This window comes from Ascaphus truei, unplaced genomic scaffold (assembly GCF_040206685.1).
Source record: "Ascaphus truei isolate aAscTru1 unplaced genomic scaffold, aAscTru1.hap1 HAP1_SCAFFOLD_311, whole genome shotgun sequence".
Classification (NCBI taxonomy): domain Eukaryota; kingdom Metazoa; phylum Chordata; class Amphibia; order Anura; family Ascaphidae; genus Ascaphus; species Ascaphus truei.
Window position 1 is genome coordinate 160,078 of NW_027456082.1, and position 19,300 is coordinate 179,377.

General features: G+C 56.5%; 1 protein-coding gene across 2 annotated transcripts in view; it reads left to right on the top strand.

The window, feature by feature from the left end:
* The window catches only part of LOC142483243 (uncharacterized), a 37,739-nt gene extending 19,704 nt beyond the window's left edge, over positions 1 to 18,035 (top strand). The window contains exons 8-12 of one of the 2 annotated variants that reach the window (XM_075583306.1): positions 12,773 to 12,938; positions 13,074 to 13,235; positions 13,774 to 13,883; positions 16,373 to 16,443; positions 16,806 to 18,035. In XM_075583306.1, coding sequence (XP_075439421.1) covers positions 12,773 to 12,938; positions 13,074 to 13,235; positions 13,774 to 13,883; positions 16,373 to 16,443; positions 16,806 to 16,841 — 545 coding nt within the window. In that variant the 3' untranslated portion in view covers positions 16,842 to 18,035. The remainder of the gene's footprint in view (positions 1 to 12,772; positions 12,939 to 13,073; positions 13,236 to 13,773; positions 13,884 to 16,372; positions 16,444 to 16,805) is intronic. The other variant, XM_075583308.1, reaches the window with a different exon arrangement.
* Positions 18,036 to 19,300: the final 1,265 nt, after the last annotated feature.

Genomic DNA, 19,300 nt, shown 5'->3' on the forward strand with positions numbered 1-19,300 from the left:
TGTACTGTACATACCCCTTCCCTGCCCCGTCAACCCATCCTGCCCATGTACATACCCCTTCCCCACCCCCTCACCTCATCCTGCTCATGTACATACCCCTTCCCTGCCCCCTCACCTCATCCTGCCCATGTACATACCCCATCCCTGCCCCCTCACATCATCCTGCCCATGTACATACCCCTTCCCCACCCCCTCACCTCATCCTGCCCATGTACATAACCCTTCCCCACCCCCTCACCTCATCCTGCAAACGTATATACCCCTTCCCTGCCCCCTCCCCTCATCCTGCCCATGTACATACCCCTTCCCCACCCTCACCTCATCCTGCCCATATACATACCCCTTCCCCACCCCCTCACCTCATCCTGCCGATGTACATACCCCTTCCCTGCCCCCTGACCTCATCCTGCCCATGTACATACCCCTTCCCTGCCCCGTCACCCCATCCTGCCCATGTACATACCCCTTCCCCACCCCCTCACCTCATCTTGCCCATGTACATACCCCTTCCCTGCCCCGTCACCCCATCCTGCCATGTACATACCCCTTCCCCACCCCCTCACCTCATCCTGCTCATGTACATACCCCTTCCCTGCCCCCTCACCTCATCCTGCCCATGTACATACCCCTTCCCTGCCCCCTCACCTCATCCTGCCCACGTATATACCCCTTCCCCGTCCCCTCACCTCATCCTGCCCATGTACATACCCATTCCCCACCCCCTCACCTCATCCTGCCCATGTACATACCCCTTCCCTTCCCCCTCACCTCATCCTGCCCTTGTACCTACCCCTTCCCCGCCCCCTCACCTCATCCTGCCCATATACATACCCTTCCCCGCCCCCTCACCTCATCCTGCCCATATACATTCCCCTCTACCCCGCCCCCTCACCTCATCCTGCCCATATACATACACTTCTTTCCCCCATACCTCATCCTGCCCATGTACATACCCCTTCCCCACCCTCACCTCATCCTGCCCATATACATACCCCTTCCCCACCCCCTCACCTCATCCTGCCCATGTACATACCCCTTCCCTGCCCCCGCACCTCATCCTGCCCATGTACAAACCCCTTCCCCACCCCCTCATCTCATCCTGCCCATGTACATACCCCTTCCCTGCCCCCTCACCTCATCCTGCCCATATACATACCCCTTCCCCGCCCCCTCACCTCATCCTGCACATTTACATACCCGTTCCCTGCCCCCTCACCTCATCCTGCCCATGTACATACCCCTTCCCTGCCCCCTCACCTCATCCTGCCCATGTACATACCCCTTCCCCACCCCCTCACCTCATCCTGCCCATGTACATACCCCTTCCCTGCCCCCTCACCTCATCCTGCCCATGTACATACCCCTTCCCTGCCCCCTCACCTCATCCTGCCCATGTACATACCCCTTCCCTGCCCCCTCACCTCATCCTGCCCATGTACATACCCCTTCCCTGCCCCCTCACCTCATCCTGCCCATGTACATACCCCTTACCAACCCCTCACCTCATCCTGCCCATGTACATACCCCTCCCTGCCCCCTCACCTCTTCCTGCCCATGTACATACCCCTTCCCCGCCCCTCACCTCATCCTGCCCATGTACATACCCCTTCCCCGCCCACTCACCTCATCCTGCCCATGTACATACCCCTTCCCTGTCCTCTCACCTCATCCTGCCCATGTACATACCCCTTCCCTGCCCCCTCACCTCATTCTGCCCATATACATACCCCTTCCCCACCCCCTCACCTGATCCTGCCCATGTACATACCCCTTCCCCACCCCCTCACCTCATCCTGCCCATGTACATTCCCCTCTACCCCGCCCCCTCACCTCATCCTGCCCATATACATACACTTCTTTCCCCCATACCTCATCCTGCCCATGTACATACCCCTTCCCCACCCTCACCTCATCCTGCCCATATACATACCCCTTCCCCACCCCCTCACCTCATCCTGCCCATGTACATACCCCTTCCCTGCCCCCGCACCTCATCCTGCCCATGTACAAACCCCTTCCCACCCCCTCATCTCATCCTGCCCATGTACATACCCCTTCCCTGCCCCCTCACCTCATCCTGCCCATATACATACCCCTTCCCCGCCCCCTCACCTCATCCTGCACATTTACATACCCCTTCCCTGCCCCCTCACCTCATCCTGCCCATGTACATACCCCTTCCCTGCCCCCTCACCTCATCCTGCCCATGTACATACCCCTTCCCCACCCCCTCACCTCATCCTGCCCATGTACATACCCCTTCCCTGCCCCCTCACCTCATCCTGCCCATGTACATACCCCTTCCCTGCCCCCTCACCTCATCCTGCCCATGTACATACCCCTTCCCTGCCCCCTCACCTCATCCTGCCCATGTACATACCCCTTCCCTGCCCCCTCACCTCATCCTGCCCATGTACATACCCCTTACCAACCCCTCACCTCATCCTGCCCATGTACATACCCCTCCCTGCCCCCTCACCTCTTCCTGCCCATGTACATACCCCTTCCCCGCCCCTCACCTCATCCTGCCCATGTACATACCCCTTCCCCGCCCACTCACCTCATCCTGCCCATGTACATACCCCTTCCCTGTCCTCTCACCTCATCCTGCCCATGTACATACCCCTTCCCTGCCCCCTCACCTCATTCTGCCCATATACATACCCCTTCCCCACCCCCTCACCTGATCCTGCCCATGTACATACCCCTTCCCCACCCCCTCACCTCATCCTGCCCATGTACATACCCCTTCCCTGCCCCTCACCTCATCCTGCCCATGTACATACCCCTTCCCTGCACCCTCACCTCATCCTGCCCATGTACATACCCCTTCCCTGCCCCGTCAACCCATCCTGCCCATGTACATACCCCTTCCCCACCCCCTCACCTCATCCTGCTCATGTACATACCCCTTCCCTGCCCCCTCACCTCATCCTGCCCATGTACATACCCCATCCCTGCCCCCTCACATCATCCTGCCCATGTACATACCCCTTCCCCACCCCCTCACCTCATCCTGCCCATGTACATAACCCTTCCCCACCCCCTCACCTCATCCTGCAAACGTATATACCCCTTCCCTGCCCCCTCCCCTCATCCTGCCCATGTACATACCCCTTCCCCACCCTCACCTCATCCTGCCCATATACATACCCCTTCCCCACCCCCTCACCTCATCCTGCCGATGTACATACCCCTTCCCTGCCCCCGCACCTCATCCTGCCCATGTACATACCCCTTCCCCGTCCCCTCACCTCATCCTACCCATGTACATACCCCTTCCCTGCCCCCTCACCTCATCCTACCCATGTACATACCCCTTCCCTGCCCCCTCACCTCATCCTGCCCATTTACATACCCCTTCCCTGCCCCTTCACCTCATCCTGCCCATGTACATACCCCTTCCCCACCCCTCACCTCATCCTGCCCATGTACATACCCCTCCCTCCCCCTCACCTCATCCTGCACATGTACATACCCCTTCCCTGCCCCTCACCTCATCCTGCCCATGTACATACCCCTTCCCCGCCCCTCACCTCATCCTGCCCATGTACATACCCCTTCCCCGCCCACTCACCTCATCCTGCCCATGTACATACCCCTTCCCTGTCCTCTCACCTCATCCTGCCCATGTACATACCCCTTCCCTGCCCCCTCACCTCATTCTGCCCATATACATACCCCTTCCCCACCCCCTCACCTGATCCTGCCCATGTACATACCCCTTCCCCACCCCCTCACCTCATCCTGCCCATGTACATACCCCTTCCCTGCCCCTCACCTCATCCTGCCCATGTACATACCCCTTCCCTGCACCCTCACCTCATCCTGCCCATGTACATACCCCTTCCCTGCCCCGTCAACCCATCCTGCCCATGTACATACCCCTTCCCCACCCCCTCACCTCATCCTGCTCATGTACATACCCCTTCCCTGCCCCCTCACCTCATCCTGCCCATGTACATACCCTATCCCTGCCCCCTCACATCATCCTGCCCATGTACATACCCCTTCCCCACCCCCTCACCTCATCCTGCCCATGTACATAACCCTTCCCCACCCCCTCACCTCATCCTGCAAACGTATATACCCCTTCCCTGCCCCCTCCCCTCATCCTGCCCATGTACATACCCCTTCCCCACCCTCACCTCATCCTGCCCATATACATACCCCTTCCCCACCCCCTCACCTCATCCTGCCGATGTACATACCCCTTCCCTGCCCCCGCACCTCATCCTGCCCATGTACATACCCCTTCCCCGTCCCCTCACCTCATCCTACCCATGTACATACCCCTTACCTGCCCCCTCACCTCATCCTACCCATGTACATACCCCTTCCCTGCCCCCTCACCTCATCCTGCCCATTTACATACCCCTTCCCTGCCCCTTCACCTCATCCTGCCCATGTACATACCCCTTCCCCACCCCTCACCTCATCCTGCCCATGTACATACCCCTCCCTCCCCCTCACCTCATCCTGCACATGTACATACCCCTTCCCTGCCCCTCACCTCATCCTGCCCATGTACATACCCCTTCCCCGCCCACTCACCTCATCCTGCCCATGTACATACCCCTTCCCTGTCCCCTCACCTCATCCTGCCCATGTACATACCCCTTCCCCACCCCCTCACCTCATCCTGCCCATGTACATACCCCTTCCCCACCCCCTCACCTCATCCTGCCCATGTAAATACCCCTTCCCCTCACCTCATCCTGCCCATGTACATACCCCTTCCCCACCCCCTCACCTCATCCTGCCCATATACATACCCCTTCCCCACTCCCTCACCTCATCTTGCCCATGTACATACCCCTTCCCCACCCCCTCAGCTCATCCTGCCCATATACATAACCCTTCCCTGCCCCCTCACCTCATCCTGCCCATGTACATACCCCTTCCCTGCCCCCTCACCTCGTCCTGCCCATATACATACCCCTTCCCCACCCCCTCACCTCATCCTGCCCATGTACATACCCCTTCCCTGCCCCCTCACCTCGTCCTGCCCATATACATACCCCTTCCCCACCCCCTCACCTCATCATGCCCATGTACATACCCCTTTCCTGCCCCCTCACCTCATCCTGCCCATGTACATACCCCTTCCCTGCCCCCTCACCTCATCCTGCCCATGTACATACACCTTCCCTGCCCCCTCACCTCATCCTGCCCATGTACATACCCCTTCCCCACCCTCACCTCATCCTGCCCATGTACATACCCCTTCCCTGCCTCCGCACCTCATCCTGCCCATGTACATATCCCTTCCCCACCCCCTCATCTCATCCTGCCCATGTACATATCCCTTCCCCGCCCCCTCATCTCATCCTGCCCATGTACATACCCCTTCCCTGCCCCCTCACCTCATCCTGCCCATATATATACCCTTTCCCCGCCCCCTCACCTCATCCTGCCCATTTACATACCCCTTCCCTGCCCCCTCACCTCATCCTGCCCATGTACATACCCCTTCCCTGTCCCCTCACCTCATCCTGCCCATGAACATACCCCTTCCCCACCCCCTCACCTCATCCTGCCCATGTACATATCCCTTCCCCGCCCCTCACCTCATCCTGCCCATGTACATCCCCCTTCCCACCCCCTCACCTCATCCTGCCCATGTACATACCCCTTCCCTTCCCCCTCACCTCATCCTGCCCATGTACATACCCCTTCCCCACCCCTCACCTCATCCTGCCCATGTACATACCCCTCCCTGCCCCCTCACCTCATCCTGCCCATGTACATACCCCTTCCCCGCCCCTCACCTCATCCTGCCCATGTACATACCCCTTCCCCGCCCACTCACCTCATCCTGCCCATGTACATACCCCTTCCCTGTACTCTCACATCATCCTGCCCATGTACATACCCCTTCCCTGCCCCCTCACCTCATCCTGCCCATGTACATACCCCTTCGCCACCCCCTCACCTCATCCTGCCCATGTACATACCCCTTCCCTGCCCCTCACCTCATCCTGCCCATGTACATACCCCTTCCCTGCCCCCTCACCTCATCCTGCCCATGTACATACCCCTTCCCTGCCCCGTCAACCCATCCTGCCCATGTACATACCCCTTCCCCACCCCCTCACCTCATCCTGCTCATGTACATACCCCTTCCCTGCCCCCTCACCTCATCCTGCCCATGTACATATCCCTTCCCTGCCCCCTCACCTCATCCTGCCCATGTACATACCCCTTCCCCACCCCCTCACCTCATCCTGCCCATGTACATACCCCTTCCCCACCCCCTCACCTCATCCTGCCCACGTACATACCCCTTCCCTGCCCCCTCACCTCATCCTGCCCATGTACATACCCCTTCCCCACCCTCACCTCATCCTGCCCATATACATACCCCTTCCCCACCCCCTCACCTCATCCTGCCGATATACATACCCCTTCCCTGCCCCCGCACCTCATCCTGCCCATATACATACCCCTTCCCCGCCCCCTCACCTCATCCTACCCATGTACATACCCCTTCCCTGCCCCCTCACCTCATCCTGCCCATGTACATATCCCTTCCCTGCCCCCTCACCTCATCCTGCCCATGTACATACCCCTTCCCCACCCCTCACCTCATCCTGCTCATGTACATACCCCTTCCCTGCCCCCTCACCTCATCCTGCCCATGTACATACCCCTTCCCTGCCCCCTCACCTCATCCTGCCAATGTACATACCCCTTCCCCACCCCCTCACCTCATCCTGCCCATGTACATACCCCTCCCCACCCCCTCATCTCATCCTGCCCATGTACATACCCCTTCCCTTCCCCCTCACCTCATCCTGCCCATATACATACCCCTTCCCCGCCCCCTCACCTCATCCTACCCATGTACATACCCCTTCCCTGCCCCCTCACCTCATCCTGCCCATGTACATACCCCTTCCCCACCCTCACCTCATCCTGCCCATTTACATACCCCTTCCCCGCCCCTCACCTCATCCTGCCCATGTACATACCCCTTCCCCGCCCACTCACCTCATCCTGCCCATGTACATACCCCTTCCCTGTACTCTCACATCATCCTGCCCATGTACATTCCCCTTCCCTGCCCCCTCACCTCATCCTGCCCATGTACATACCCCTTCCCTGCCCCCTCACCTCATCCTGCCCATGTACATACCCCTTCCCTGCCCCGTCAACCCATCCTGCCCATGTACATACCCCTTCCCCACCCCCTCACCTCATCCTGCTCATGTACATACCCCTTCCCTGCCCCCTCACCTCATCCTGCCCATGTACATATCCCTTCCCTGCCCCCTCACCTCATCCTGCCCATGTACATACCCCTTCCCCACCCCCTCACCTCATCCTGCCCATGTACATACCCCTTCCCCACCCCCTCACCTCATCCTGCCCACGTACATACCCCTTCCCTGCCCCCTCACCTCATCCTGCCCATGTACATACCCCTTCCCCACCCTCACCTCATCCTGCCCATATACATACCCCTTCCCCACCCCCTCACCTCATCCTGCCGATGTACATACCCCTTCCCTGCCCCCGCACCTCATCCTGCCCATATACATACCCCTTCCCCGCCCCCTCACCTCATCCTACCCATGTACATACCCCTTCCCTGCCCCCTCACCTCATCCTGCCCATGTACATATCCCTTCCCTGCCCCCTCACCTCATCCTGCCCATGTACATACCCCTTCCCCACCCCTCACCTCATCCTGCTCATGTACATACCCCTTCCCTGCCCCCTCACCTCATCCTGCCCATGTACATACCCCTTCCCTGCCCCCTCACCTCATCCTGCCAATGTACATACCCCTTCCCCACCCCCTCACCTCATCCTGCCCATGTACATACCCCTCCCCACCCCCTCATCTCATCCTGCCCATGTACATACCCCTTCCCTTCCCCCTCACCTCATCCTGCCCATATACATACCCCTTCCCCGCCCCCTCACCTCATCCTACCCATGTACATACCCCTTCCCTGCCCCCTCACCTCATCCTGCCCATGTACATACCCCTTCCCCACCCTCACCTCATCCTGCCCATTTACATACCCCTTCCCCGCCCCTCACCTCATCCTGCCCATGTACATACCCCTTCCCCGCCCACTCACCTCATCCTGCCCATGTACATACCCCTTCCCTGTACTCTCACATCATCCTGCCCATGTACATTCCCCTTCCCTGCCCCCTCACCTCATCCTGCCCATGTACATACCCCTTCGCCACCCCCTCACCTCGTCCTGCACATTTACATACCCCTTCCCTGCCCCCTCACCTCATCCTGCCCATGTACATACCCCTTCCCTGCCCCCTCACCTCATCCTGCCCATGTACATACCCCTTCCCTGCCCCGTCAACCCATCCTGCCCATGTACATACCCCTTCCCCACCCCCTCACCTCATCCTGCTCATGTACATACCCCTTCCCTGCCCCCTCACCTCATCCTGCCCATGTACATATCCCTTCCCTGCCCCCTCACCTCATCCTGCCCATGTACATACCCCTTCCCCACCCTCACCTCATCCTGCCCATATACATACCCCTTCCCCACCCCCTCACCTCATCCTGCCGATGTACATACCCCTTCCCTGCCCCCGCACCTCATCCTGCCCATGTACATACCCCTTCCCCACCCCTCACCTCATCCTGCTCATGTACATACCCCTTCCCTGCCCCCTCACCTCATCCTGCCCATGTACATACCCCTTCCCTGCCCCCTCACCTCATCCTGCCCATGTACATACCCCTTCCCCACCCCCTCACCTCATCCTGCCCATGTACATACCCCTTCCCCACCCCCTCATCTCATCCTGCCCATGTACATACCCCTTCCCTTCCCCCTCACCTCATCCTGCCCATATACATACCCCTTCCCCGCCCCCTCACCTCATCCTACCCATGTACATACCCCTTCCCTGCCCCCTCACCTCATCCTGCCCATGTACATACCCCTTCCCCACCCTCACCTCATCCTGCCCATTTACATACCCCTTCCCTGCTCCTTCACCTCATCCTGCCCATGTACATACCCCTTCCCCACCCCTCACCTCATCCTGCCCATGTACATACTCCTCCCTGCCCCCTCACCTCATCCTGCCCATGTACATTCCCCTTCCCCGCCCACTCACCTCATCCTGCCCATGTACATGCCCCTTCCCTGTCCCCTCACCTCATCCTGCCCATGTACATACCCCTTCCCCACCCCCTCACCTCATCCTGCCCATGTACATACCCCTTCCCCACCCCCTCACCTCATCCTGCCCATGTAAATACCCCTTCCCCTCACCTCATCCTGCCCATGTACAAACCCCTTCCCCACCCCCTCACCTCATCCTGCCCATGTAAATACCCCTTCCCCTCACCTCATCCTGCCCATGTACATACCCCTTCCCCACCCCCTCACCTCATCCTGCCCATATACATAACCCTTCCCTGCCCCTTCACCTCATCCTGCCCATGTACATACCCCTTCCCTGCCCCCTCACCTCGTCCTGCCCATATACATACCCCTTCCCCACCCCCTCACCTCATCCTGCCCATGTACATACCCCTTCCCCACCCCCTCACCTCATCCTGCCCATGTACATACCCCTTCCCCACCCCTCACCTCATCCTGACCATGTACATACCCCTTCCCACCCCCTCACCTCATCCTGCCCATGTACATACACCTTCCCCGCCCCCTCAACTCATCCTGCCCATATACATACCCTTTCCCTGCCCCCTCACCTCATCCTGCCCATATACATACCCCTTCCCTGCCCCTCACCTCATCCTGCCCATGTACATACCCCTTCCCTGCCCCCTCACCTCATCCTGCCCATGTACATACCCCTTCCCTGCCCCCTCACCTGATCCTGCCCATGTACATACCCCTTCCCCACCCCCTCACCTCATCCTGCCCATATACATACCCCTTCCCGACCTCCTCACCTCATCCTGCCCATGTACATACCCCTTCCCTGCCCCCTCACCTCATCCTGCCCATGTACATACCCCTTCCCTGCCCCCTCACTTCATCCTGCCCATGTACATACCCCTTCCCCACCGTCACCTCATCCTGCCCATGTACATACCCCTTCCCTGCCCCCTCACCTCATTCTGCCCGTGTACATACACCTTCCGCACCCCCTCACCTCATCCTGCCCATGTACAAACCCCTTCCCCACCCCCTCACCTCATCCTGCCCATGTACATACCCCACCCCCTCACCTCATCCTGCCCATGTACATACCCCACCCCTCACCTCATCCTGCCCATATACATACCCCTTCCCTACCCCCTCACCTCATGCTGCCCATGTACATACCCCTTCCCTGCCCCCTCACCTCATCCTGCCCATGTACATACCCCTTCCCCACACCCTCACCTCATCCTGCCCATGTACATACCCCTTCCCCACCCCCTCACCTCATCCTGCCCATGTACATACCCCTTTCCCACTCCCTCATCTCATCCTGCCCATGTACATACCCCTTCCCTGCCCCCTCACATCATCCTGCCCATGTACATACCCCTTCCCCGTCCCCTCACCTCATCCTGCCCATGTACATACCCCTTCCCCGCCCCCTCAACTCATCCTGCCCATGTACATACCCCTTCCCTGCCCCCTCACGTCATCCTGCGCATGTACATACCCCTTCCCCACCCCCTCACCTCATGCTGCCCATGTACATACCCCTTCCGCACCCCCTCACCTCATCCTGCCCATGTACATACCCTTTCCCTGCCCCCTCACCTCATCCTGCCCATTAACATACCCCTTCCCCGCCCCCTCACCTCATCCTGCCCATGTACATACCCCTTCCCCACCCCCTCACCTCGTCCTGCTCATGTACATACCCCACCCCCTCACCTTATCCTGCCCATGTACATACCCCACCCCCTCACCTCATCCTGCCCATGTATATACCCCGTCCCCTCACCTCATCCTGCCCATGTACATACCCCTTCCCCACCCCCTCACCTCATCCTGCCCATGTACATACCCCTTTCCCACTCCCTCATCTCATCCTGCCCATGTACATACCCCTTCCCTGCCCCCTCACATCATCCTGCCCATGTACATACCCCTTCCCCGTTCCCTCACCTCATCCTGCCCATGTACATACCCCTTCCCCGCCCCCTCACCTCATCCTGCCCATGTACATACCCCTTCCCCGCCCCCTCACGTCATCCTGCCCATGTACATACCCCTTCCCCACCCCCTCACCTCATCCTGCCCATGTACATACCCCTTCCCCACCCCCTCACCTCATCCTGCCCATGTACATACCCCTTTCCCACCCCCTCATCTCATCCTGCCCATGTACATACCCCTTCTCTGCCCCATCACCTCATCCTGCCCATGTACATATCCCTTCCCTGCCCCCTCACCTCATCCTGCCCATGTACATACCCCTTCTCTTCCCCCTCACCTCATCCTGCCCACGTACATACCCCTTCCCCGTCCCCTCACCTCATCCTGCCCATGTACATACCCCTTCCCCGCCCCCTCACCTCATCCTGCCCATGTACATACCCCTTCCCTGTCCCTCACCTCATCCTGCCCATATACATACCCCTTCCCCGCCCCCTCACCTCATCCTGCCCATGTACATACCGCTTCCCCACCCTCACCTCATCCTGCCCATGTACATACCCTTCCCCGCCCCCTCACCTCATCCTGCCCATGTACTTACCCATTCCCCTCACCTCATCCTGCCCATGTACATACCCCTTCCCTGCCCCCTCACCTCATCCTGCCCATATATATAACCCTTCCTCGCCCCCTCACCTCATCTTGCCCATGTACATACCCCTTCCCCGCCCCCTCACCTCATCCTGCCCACGAAAATACCCCTTCCCCACCCCTCACCTCATCCTGCCCACGTACATACCTCTTCCCTGCCCCCTCACCTCATCCTGCCCATGTACATACCCCTTCCCCTCACCTCATCCTGCCCATGTACATACCCCTTCCCCACCCACTCACCTCATCCTGCCCATGTACATACCCTTTCCCTGCCCCCTCACCTCATCCTGCCCATGTACATACCCCTTCCCCTCACCTCGTCCTGCCCATGTACATACTCCTTCCCCACCCACTCACCTCATCCTGCCCATGTACATACCCCTTCCCTGCCCCCTCACCTCATCCTGCCCATGTACATAACCCTTCCCCACCCCCTCATCTCATCCTGCCCATGTACATACCCCTTCCCTGCCCCCTCACCTCATCCTGCCCATGTACATACTCCTTCCCCTGCCCCCTCACCTCATCCTGCCCATGTGCATACCCCCTCCCCACCCCCCATCCTGCCCATGTGCATACCCCTTCTCCACCCCCACCCCCCATCCTGCCATTGGGCCTTATCCCTTGCTTCCGTCATCCCCAACATCTTTTAGCCCCCGGATCTCATCAATTCTGCCCCCTCCCCCCCACCCTCCCTCCATCTTCCTGCCCCTTATTGCTGACTCCCTGGCTCTCCTCTGTTCTGCCCCCCCCCACCCTCTCCTCCTTCCTGCTCTCATCCATGCTGCCCACCTGATCTCCATCCTGACCCCCTTCTCTCCCTCTTCCTGCCCCTCTGCTCTCCATGCTGACACCCTGCTCTCCTTCCTGCCCCCCTGCTCTCCATGTTGACCCCCTGCTCTCCCTCTTCCTGCCCCCCTGATCTCCATGCTGACCCCCTGCTCTCCTTCCTGCCCCCCTGATCTCCATGCTGACCCCCTGCTCTCCTTCCTGCCCCCCTGATCTCCATGCTGACCCCCTGCTCTCCCTTTGCTCTCCCTCTTCCTGCCCCTCAGCTCTCTGCACAGAGCGGATAGAAGAAGGCTTCAAGCAATATTACTTCCCCAAAGTCACCGCGTCCGGACTGACGTGCCTATCTCTCTGCAGTGACCAAGCCCCTGATATAGTGAACTGCAACCAGGGGGCCTGTCGGATCATAAAGTATAAAGGCCCACAGTGTTTGTGAGTATTTATAACCCCTCGTTATATAAATACTCCCCATCTTGTGTTAGTAACCCTGTGTCATTGTGCGGTTGTTAGTAACGCTGTGTCATTGTATAGTTGTCCCTAACGTTGTGTTGTTGTGTCTCTCTGCAGCTGCCCCGAAACAGATCTCTACCTATACACCTCCCCGATGTGTACAGGGCGTGTGTTGAAGTCGGGTGTGTATGGGGGCATAGGCGCTGCCATCGCCGTCCTGCTCATTGTCATTGTCACCGTGGGAATCCTCCTGTACAGGGCGAGACGCCCCAAGACCGGGTGAGAGCAGCATCTCCATGTGTTACACGCGTTGTGCTGGCCCTGCCTATGGCTGCCAGGCGAACGGAAAGTTGTGTCGCTGTGTAATTGATTTGTGTTGTGTTGTATAGTTGTATCATTATGTTTTTGTACGTTATATAGTTGTCCCGGTGTTATTGTATTGTTATGCAGTTGTGTTTGTTTGTGTAGTTATGTCACTGTGTGTGTGTCATTCTTGTTGTGTATCTGTGTGATTATGCTTATGTAGTTGTGTCAGTGTGTAGCTGTGTGTGGTTGAGTCACTGTCACTTTGTGTAGCTGAGTCTTTCTGTATGGTTGTAGTTGTCACTGTGTAGTTGGGTCACTGTTTTATTGTGTATCTGTGTGTGGTTGTGTAGCTCTGTGTGGTCAAGTTTTGTGTCACTCTGTGGTTGTGTAGTTGGGTCACTGCATGGCTGCATTGCTGTGTCACTCTGTGGTTGTGTAGTTGGGTCACTGTGTGGCTGCGTCACTGTGTGGTTGTGTAGTTGTGTCACTATGTTGTATTTTGTGGTCCCAGGAACGCGTTTTCCGTGGATAAGGAGGAGCTGTGGTACGAGGATACCGATGAATGGAGCGCTGAGCGAGGTTTCACCTTCCGGAACGAGGGGGCGACACCAGGAGACGAGGGTACGTGAACTACAACACCACAACATGACAACACTACTGCAGTTCAATACATTTTTATTCCAGCCGAAGCCAGCAAGCACAACACAAAAACACACATCAGAGCTACACTCACTAACACAGGGGATATGGGGGGATCTTAGCTGGCTCCATGCCAGGCGCCATATTGAAGACTTACCTGGGAATTGCTTCCACACTCCGTCTGGCAAGGCTCGGCCTCGTTTTTGGGGCGTCTCCGGCACAGCCTCGGAGCACCGCACGTAGTCCTTCTCCACGTCAGGATCAGAATGAGCTCGGGAGCGCCGATCGGGTTCCTCTTATCTACGGTAGCTTCCCCAAAGCATGGTAGAGGGGCTAGCGACCAATCACAGCGCGGATGCTGCTCGCCGACCAATCAGGAGGCAAGGGCTCATCTGCATTGGCCACTCAGAGGTAAAAGGATGTGGAGGGAAACACAAAAGGTCCAGTGGGACACGGCAACGGCTTCCCCAGGCCGACAGCATATTTCCCGATGGGCTGGCACCGCTCTGGCTTGGGGGGCAACCACATGCTCTGCTTTGTGGACGGATGACCGCCCTGCCTGATCTCTGCCACTGGTCACTTTATCCTTGGTCCGCTGCCTCTCTTCTCCCCCTCCAGACTGAGCAGCTGCCATTTAATCTGGACAATGTGAGCTGCACAAAGCCCTGAGTGTCCAGACTCTTCTTTATAGTTACATCAACACACACGTATTATACTTTATTACAGTTACACAACAGGAACAGAAGAATCACAGTACAGGTCATGCAAGGGGCTTCATAGTACATTATAGCAGGGTCGCTCCGGGGGTTCGGTGGCCAAATGAGCCCCAAGGAAGGATGGACAGGGACTGGGCTTAACCTTCATTATACTGATCCCCGGGCCCCCTCTCCATCACAACCACAACATGATACCCCAACCCTGCAACACCACAACAGAGCCACCCCAATCCGACAACATCACAATGACATCACAACCCAACAATCCTACCACATGACATCACAAGCGTTCAACACCACTGTCACGGGAGACCAAGGCTCTTTCACGGGGGGTCAACCACCAGGCAGGGCGCCGAAATCAAATAAAGGTATTTGTATTCTGGCGAGACCCAACACAAATCACGATAGAGCTTTACAGGCGGTTCTGAGTTATCCACCGGAACCGGTTCTGGAAGTCGCGTTGGGTAGTGACACCGTTGTAAAGCGAGTCCCATGTTAATCAGTGGCGGTGAGCGTTGGATAACGCATTCAGGCGTTGGATAACAGGACGAGGGTTGGTCTGTGTTGGCCAATCGGGCAAGGGGGCGTGACGTGAGGCTTAGGCAAGGAGGGCGGAGATTACAAACTAGCCAATGGGAACACTACGCAGCTACTCCTGTTCTGACAGACATCCTCATCTTGTTATCACCCTGTGGGGGGAGGGACAGACTCATAGCTCCCTTCTGTCTGTGTCACTGTCACCCTGCGGGGGGAGGGACAGACTCATAGCTCCCTTCTGTCTGTGTCACTGTATCACCCTGCGGGGGAGGGACAGGCTCATAGCTCCCTTCTGTCTGTGTCACTGTGTCTCCCTGCAGGGGGAGGGACAGACTCATAACTCCCTTCTGTCTGTGTCACTGTCACCCTGCGGGGGGAGGGACAGGCTCATAGCTCCCTTCTGTCTGTGTCAGTGCGTCACCCTGCGGGGGGAGGGACAGACTCATAGCTCCCTTCTGTCTGTGTCACTGTATCACCCTGCGGGGGAGGGACAGGCTCATAGCTCCCTTCTGTCTGTGTCACTGTGTCTCCCTGCAGGGGGAGGGACAGACTCATAGCTCCCTTCTGTCTATGTCACTGTATCACCCTGCTTTACAGTCTCATAGCTCCCTTCTGTCTGTGTCACTGTGTCACCCTGCGGTCGGGAGGGACAGGCTCATAGCTCCCTTCTGTCTGTGTCACTGTGTCACCCTGCGGGGGGAGGACAGACTCATGGCTCCCTTCTGTCTGTGTCACTGTGTCACCCTGCGGGGGGAGGGACAGACTCATAGCTCCCTTCTGTCTGTGTCACTGTGTCACCCTGCGGGGAGGAGGGACAGACTCATAGCTCCCTTCTGTCTGTGTCACTGTGTCACCCTGTGGGGGGAGGGACAGGCTCATAGCTCCCTTCTGTCTGTGTCACTGTGTCACCCTGCGGGGGGAGGGACAGACTCATAGCTCCCTTCTGTCTGTGTCACTGTGTCACCCTGCGGGGGGAGGGACAGGCTCATAGCTCCCTTCTGTCTGTGTCACTGTGTCACCCTGCGGGGGAGGGACAGACACATAGCTCCCTTCTGTCTGTGTCACTGTGTCACCCTGCGGGGGGAGGGACAGGCTCATAGCTCCCTTCTGTCTGTGTCACTGTCATCCTGCGGGCGGGAGGGACAGACTCATAGCTCCCTTCTGTCTGTGTCACTGTGTCACCCAGCGGTGTCTCACTCTCTGTCCCTCTCTCTACAGACCCCTCCAATATCAGTCATTCCAAATCCAGCTTCAAACCCTCACTGGTAAACGTAAACACAAACATCCAGGTATATAGTGTCTCTTCTCCCTCATCATCGCTTCTTCCCTCCTATTCTCCCTTTCTCTCCCTTCTCTTTGCCCAATTTAACTCCATCTTTCTCACACTCACTTTCCCTCCCCTCCTTCGCTTGCCCTTTCTTTCTCTCTTTCTTTCTCTCTCTCTCTCGTTCTCTCTAACTTCTCTCTTTTTCCCTTCCATTACTATTTCTTATCTCCCCCCTTCTCCAACTGCGCTTGCGCTCTCTCTCTCTCTCCTCTATCTCCCTCTCTCCTCTCTCTCTCCTCTCTCTCCTCCTTTTCCTTTCCCTCTCTTTCCTATTCCTCCTCACCTCTCCCTCACTCTTCTTCCCTCTTCCTCCCCCTTGCCCAGGTGAAGATACAGCGTCCTGAGATCTCCAAATTATGATTGAGCCATGAACTTCTCCCTCCCCCCTTCTCTCTGCCTTGAACAAGTGGGCGATAAGTTAATGCAGCAATAGGTTAACACCCAGACACCATGGCTCCTAGTGGCCACATCCAGTGAGGAACCAATGACAGCTCTGGGCTTGAAGAACCAGGATACACCCAACTGCTCAGGACCTCCCGTATAATGACTGCTGGTAGGGTGCAAAGAGTGAGGAGCGGCCCCCGGAATAGCAGTGAGCGCAGGTGTAGAAATGTCCCGTGTGATTCAGGAATCTATTGGACTACTTTTGATTTTTTTTCTCTGTTGTATAAAACTTGGTACTTGTATTTGTAGGATAATAAACATGGTTTTTGGAGATAGGCGAACAGCTACTGTAGATCACCAAAAAAGTGTGCAACACTCCGACGCGTTTCGTGCGTGACCGCACTTTATCAAGGATAAATCACGCGCGAAACGCGTCGGAGTGTTGCACCCTCTGTTTTTTTTAATGCCGCTTAAATAAAGAATCTTTATCTTGATGACCCGGCTCTCTGTCGCTGTGCGCTGGATCTACACTTTTTTGGATATCTCTGGACTCTGCTATGGCTGCACGCCTGGAGGAGACATCTGGGGACATACAGTGAGTACGTTATGATTTACCTATAGGGCCGTCCCAATGAGGAGGGGAAAGGTATACTGTATGCTACGCTCCACCTTCAGGGAGTTATAGAGCCCTTATATAGGTTTCAATGATTGATCACTGGTATCACTGGATTATGGATCTACAGTATAGACCTCATGGGCTGTCTTCTCTTTGATCACTTATGATAATGTGTGTATCAAGGGGGGGACTCCATTTTGTCTGCTATATAACCATTCTATATTAACACTGCCATTATGCTTTTTAGGCTGATATTAAACTGACCTTTTACCCACTTAATGTTGGCTGAACTACTGAACTATATGTTCAGACATAGTTTCACAATGAAGAAACAGGAAGTTCTAGCCAACCATGCTTAGCCTAAATTTATGAAGTGTCTTAACAGCAAGAAATATGTTGTGCCCTAGACTGGTTCCCAAACTGTAACTTTCCCCCTGTCACTTTCTAGATAAACATAAAGGGAAGTAAGTTTCTCACGTATACGTTTTTTCTTCTACGCTCGCCTATAAAACCTGACTGTAACCATTAATAAACAGGAGAGGTTTTTGACAATGCTCACTGGTGTCTGACTCAATCACTTCTCCTCCGATCTGCTCGCGTCTTTTCCTGTCCAGCACTCTAAGAGTGGGGAAAAAAGGCCTCCCGGGGGGTGATCGATCCAAGTACGAGAGGAGATTCCTACATACGCAGTAGAGAATATATTTACAACTTATAACTATTATCTACGTGGGACCAAGCACGTGAGCACCAACCCTTCTCTATACGCATTCCTTAGCTACTGTAGATCAGTCTGGAACAAGGGAGGTTTGTCGGAACAGAGATGGATAGTGTGAGAAGACATCTCACAAGGAGGTCTGGGAGAGAAACGTATAGGGAGACATTGTTCTGCCGTGAATGTCTAAAAGATAACGGGTAACGGTTGGGAAAACGTGCTGTCTTCCTGCCTATGAATATTAATTGCTATTTATAATTTGGCTGATGGTGAGCAAAAGGAGTCACTGCCACGTATATAGCGGGTTTTAAGAAAAAGGGTGTAAAGTTTGTGACTAGACATATAGAGAACAGAACTAGGCTGTACCATCATGCTGATAAGTTCTCCACTCTGAACCCGTATGCCTGTCAGATGCTTTCTGAATAAACGCTGATTGGAACGAAGAAACCTACCTCAATCATGAATGATCTAAAGGTTCACCTTCAGCAGGGAGAGCACCCTGGGACAGCAGAGAGTGAGGAGTGGCCCCTGGGACAGCAGAGAGTGAGGAGTGGCCCCTGGGACAGCAGAGAGTGAGGAGTGGCCCCTGGGACAGCAGGAAGTTTCGGAAAAATGTTGTTCCCTGTTTTATAAATATATAGCCCTGTAATTGTCCCTTTTATCAGCTCTGGGGATGTCACGCTCAGGGTCATGAGCATGATCAGAATGCTAAAAAGAGAGGGATAGAGAGGGGGGGAGAGGGAAGAGGGAGTGGAATGGAAAGAGACAGCGAGGGGGGAGACGGGAAAACAAGGAGAAAGATGAGAGAGAGAAACAGACAGACAAAATGTTATAGTTATTAACAGTCTAATGAAGAACCCACCCGCACCACCACCATATCCCTCCCCCACCACCACCACCATATCCCTCCCCCACCACCACCACCATATCCCTCCCCCACCACCACATCCCTCCTCCACCACCACCACCATATCCCTCCTTCACCACCACCACCACCACATCCCTCCTCCACCACCACCACCACATCCCTCCTCCACCACCACCATCACCACCATATCCCTCCTTCACCACCACCACCACCACATCCCTCCTCCACCACCACCACCA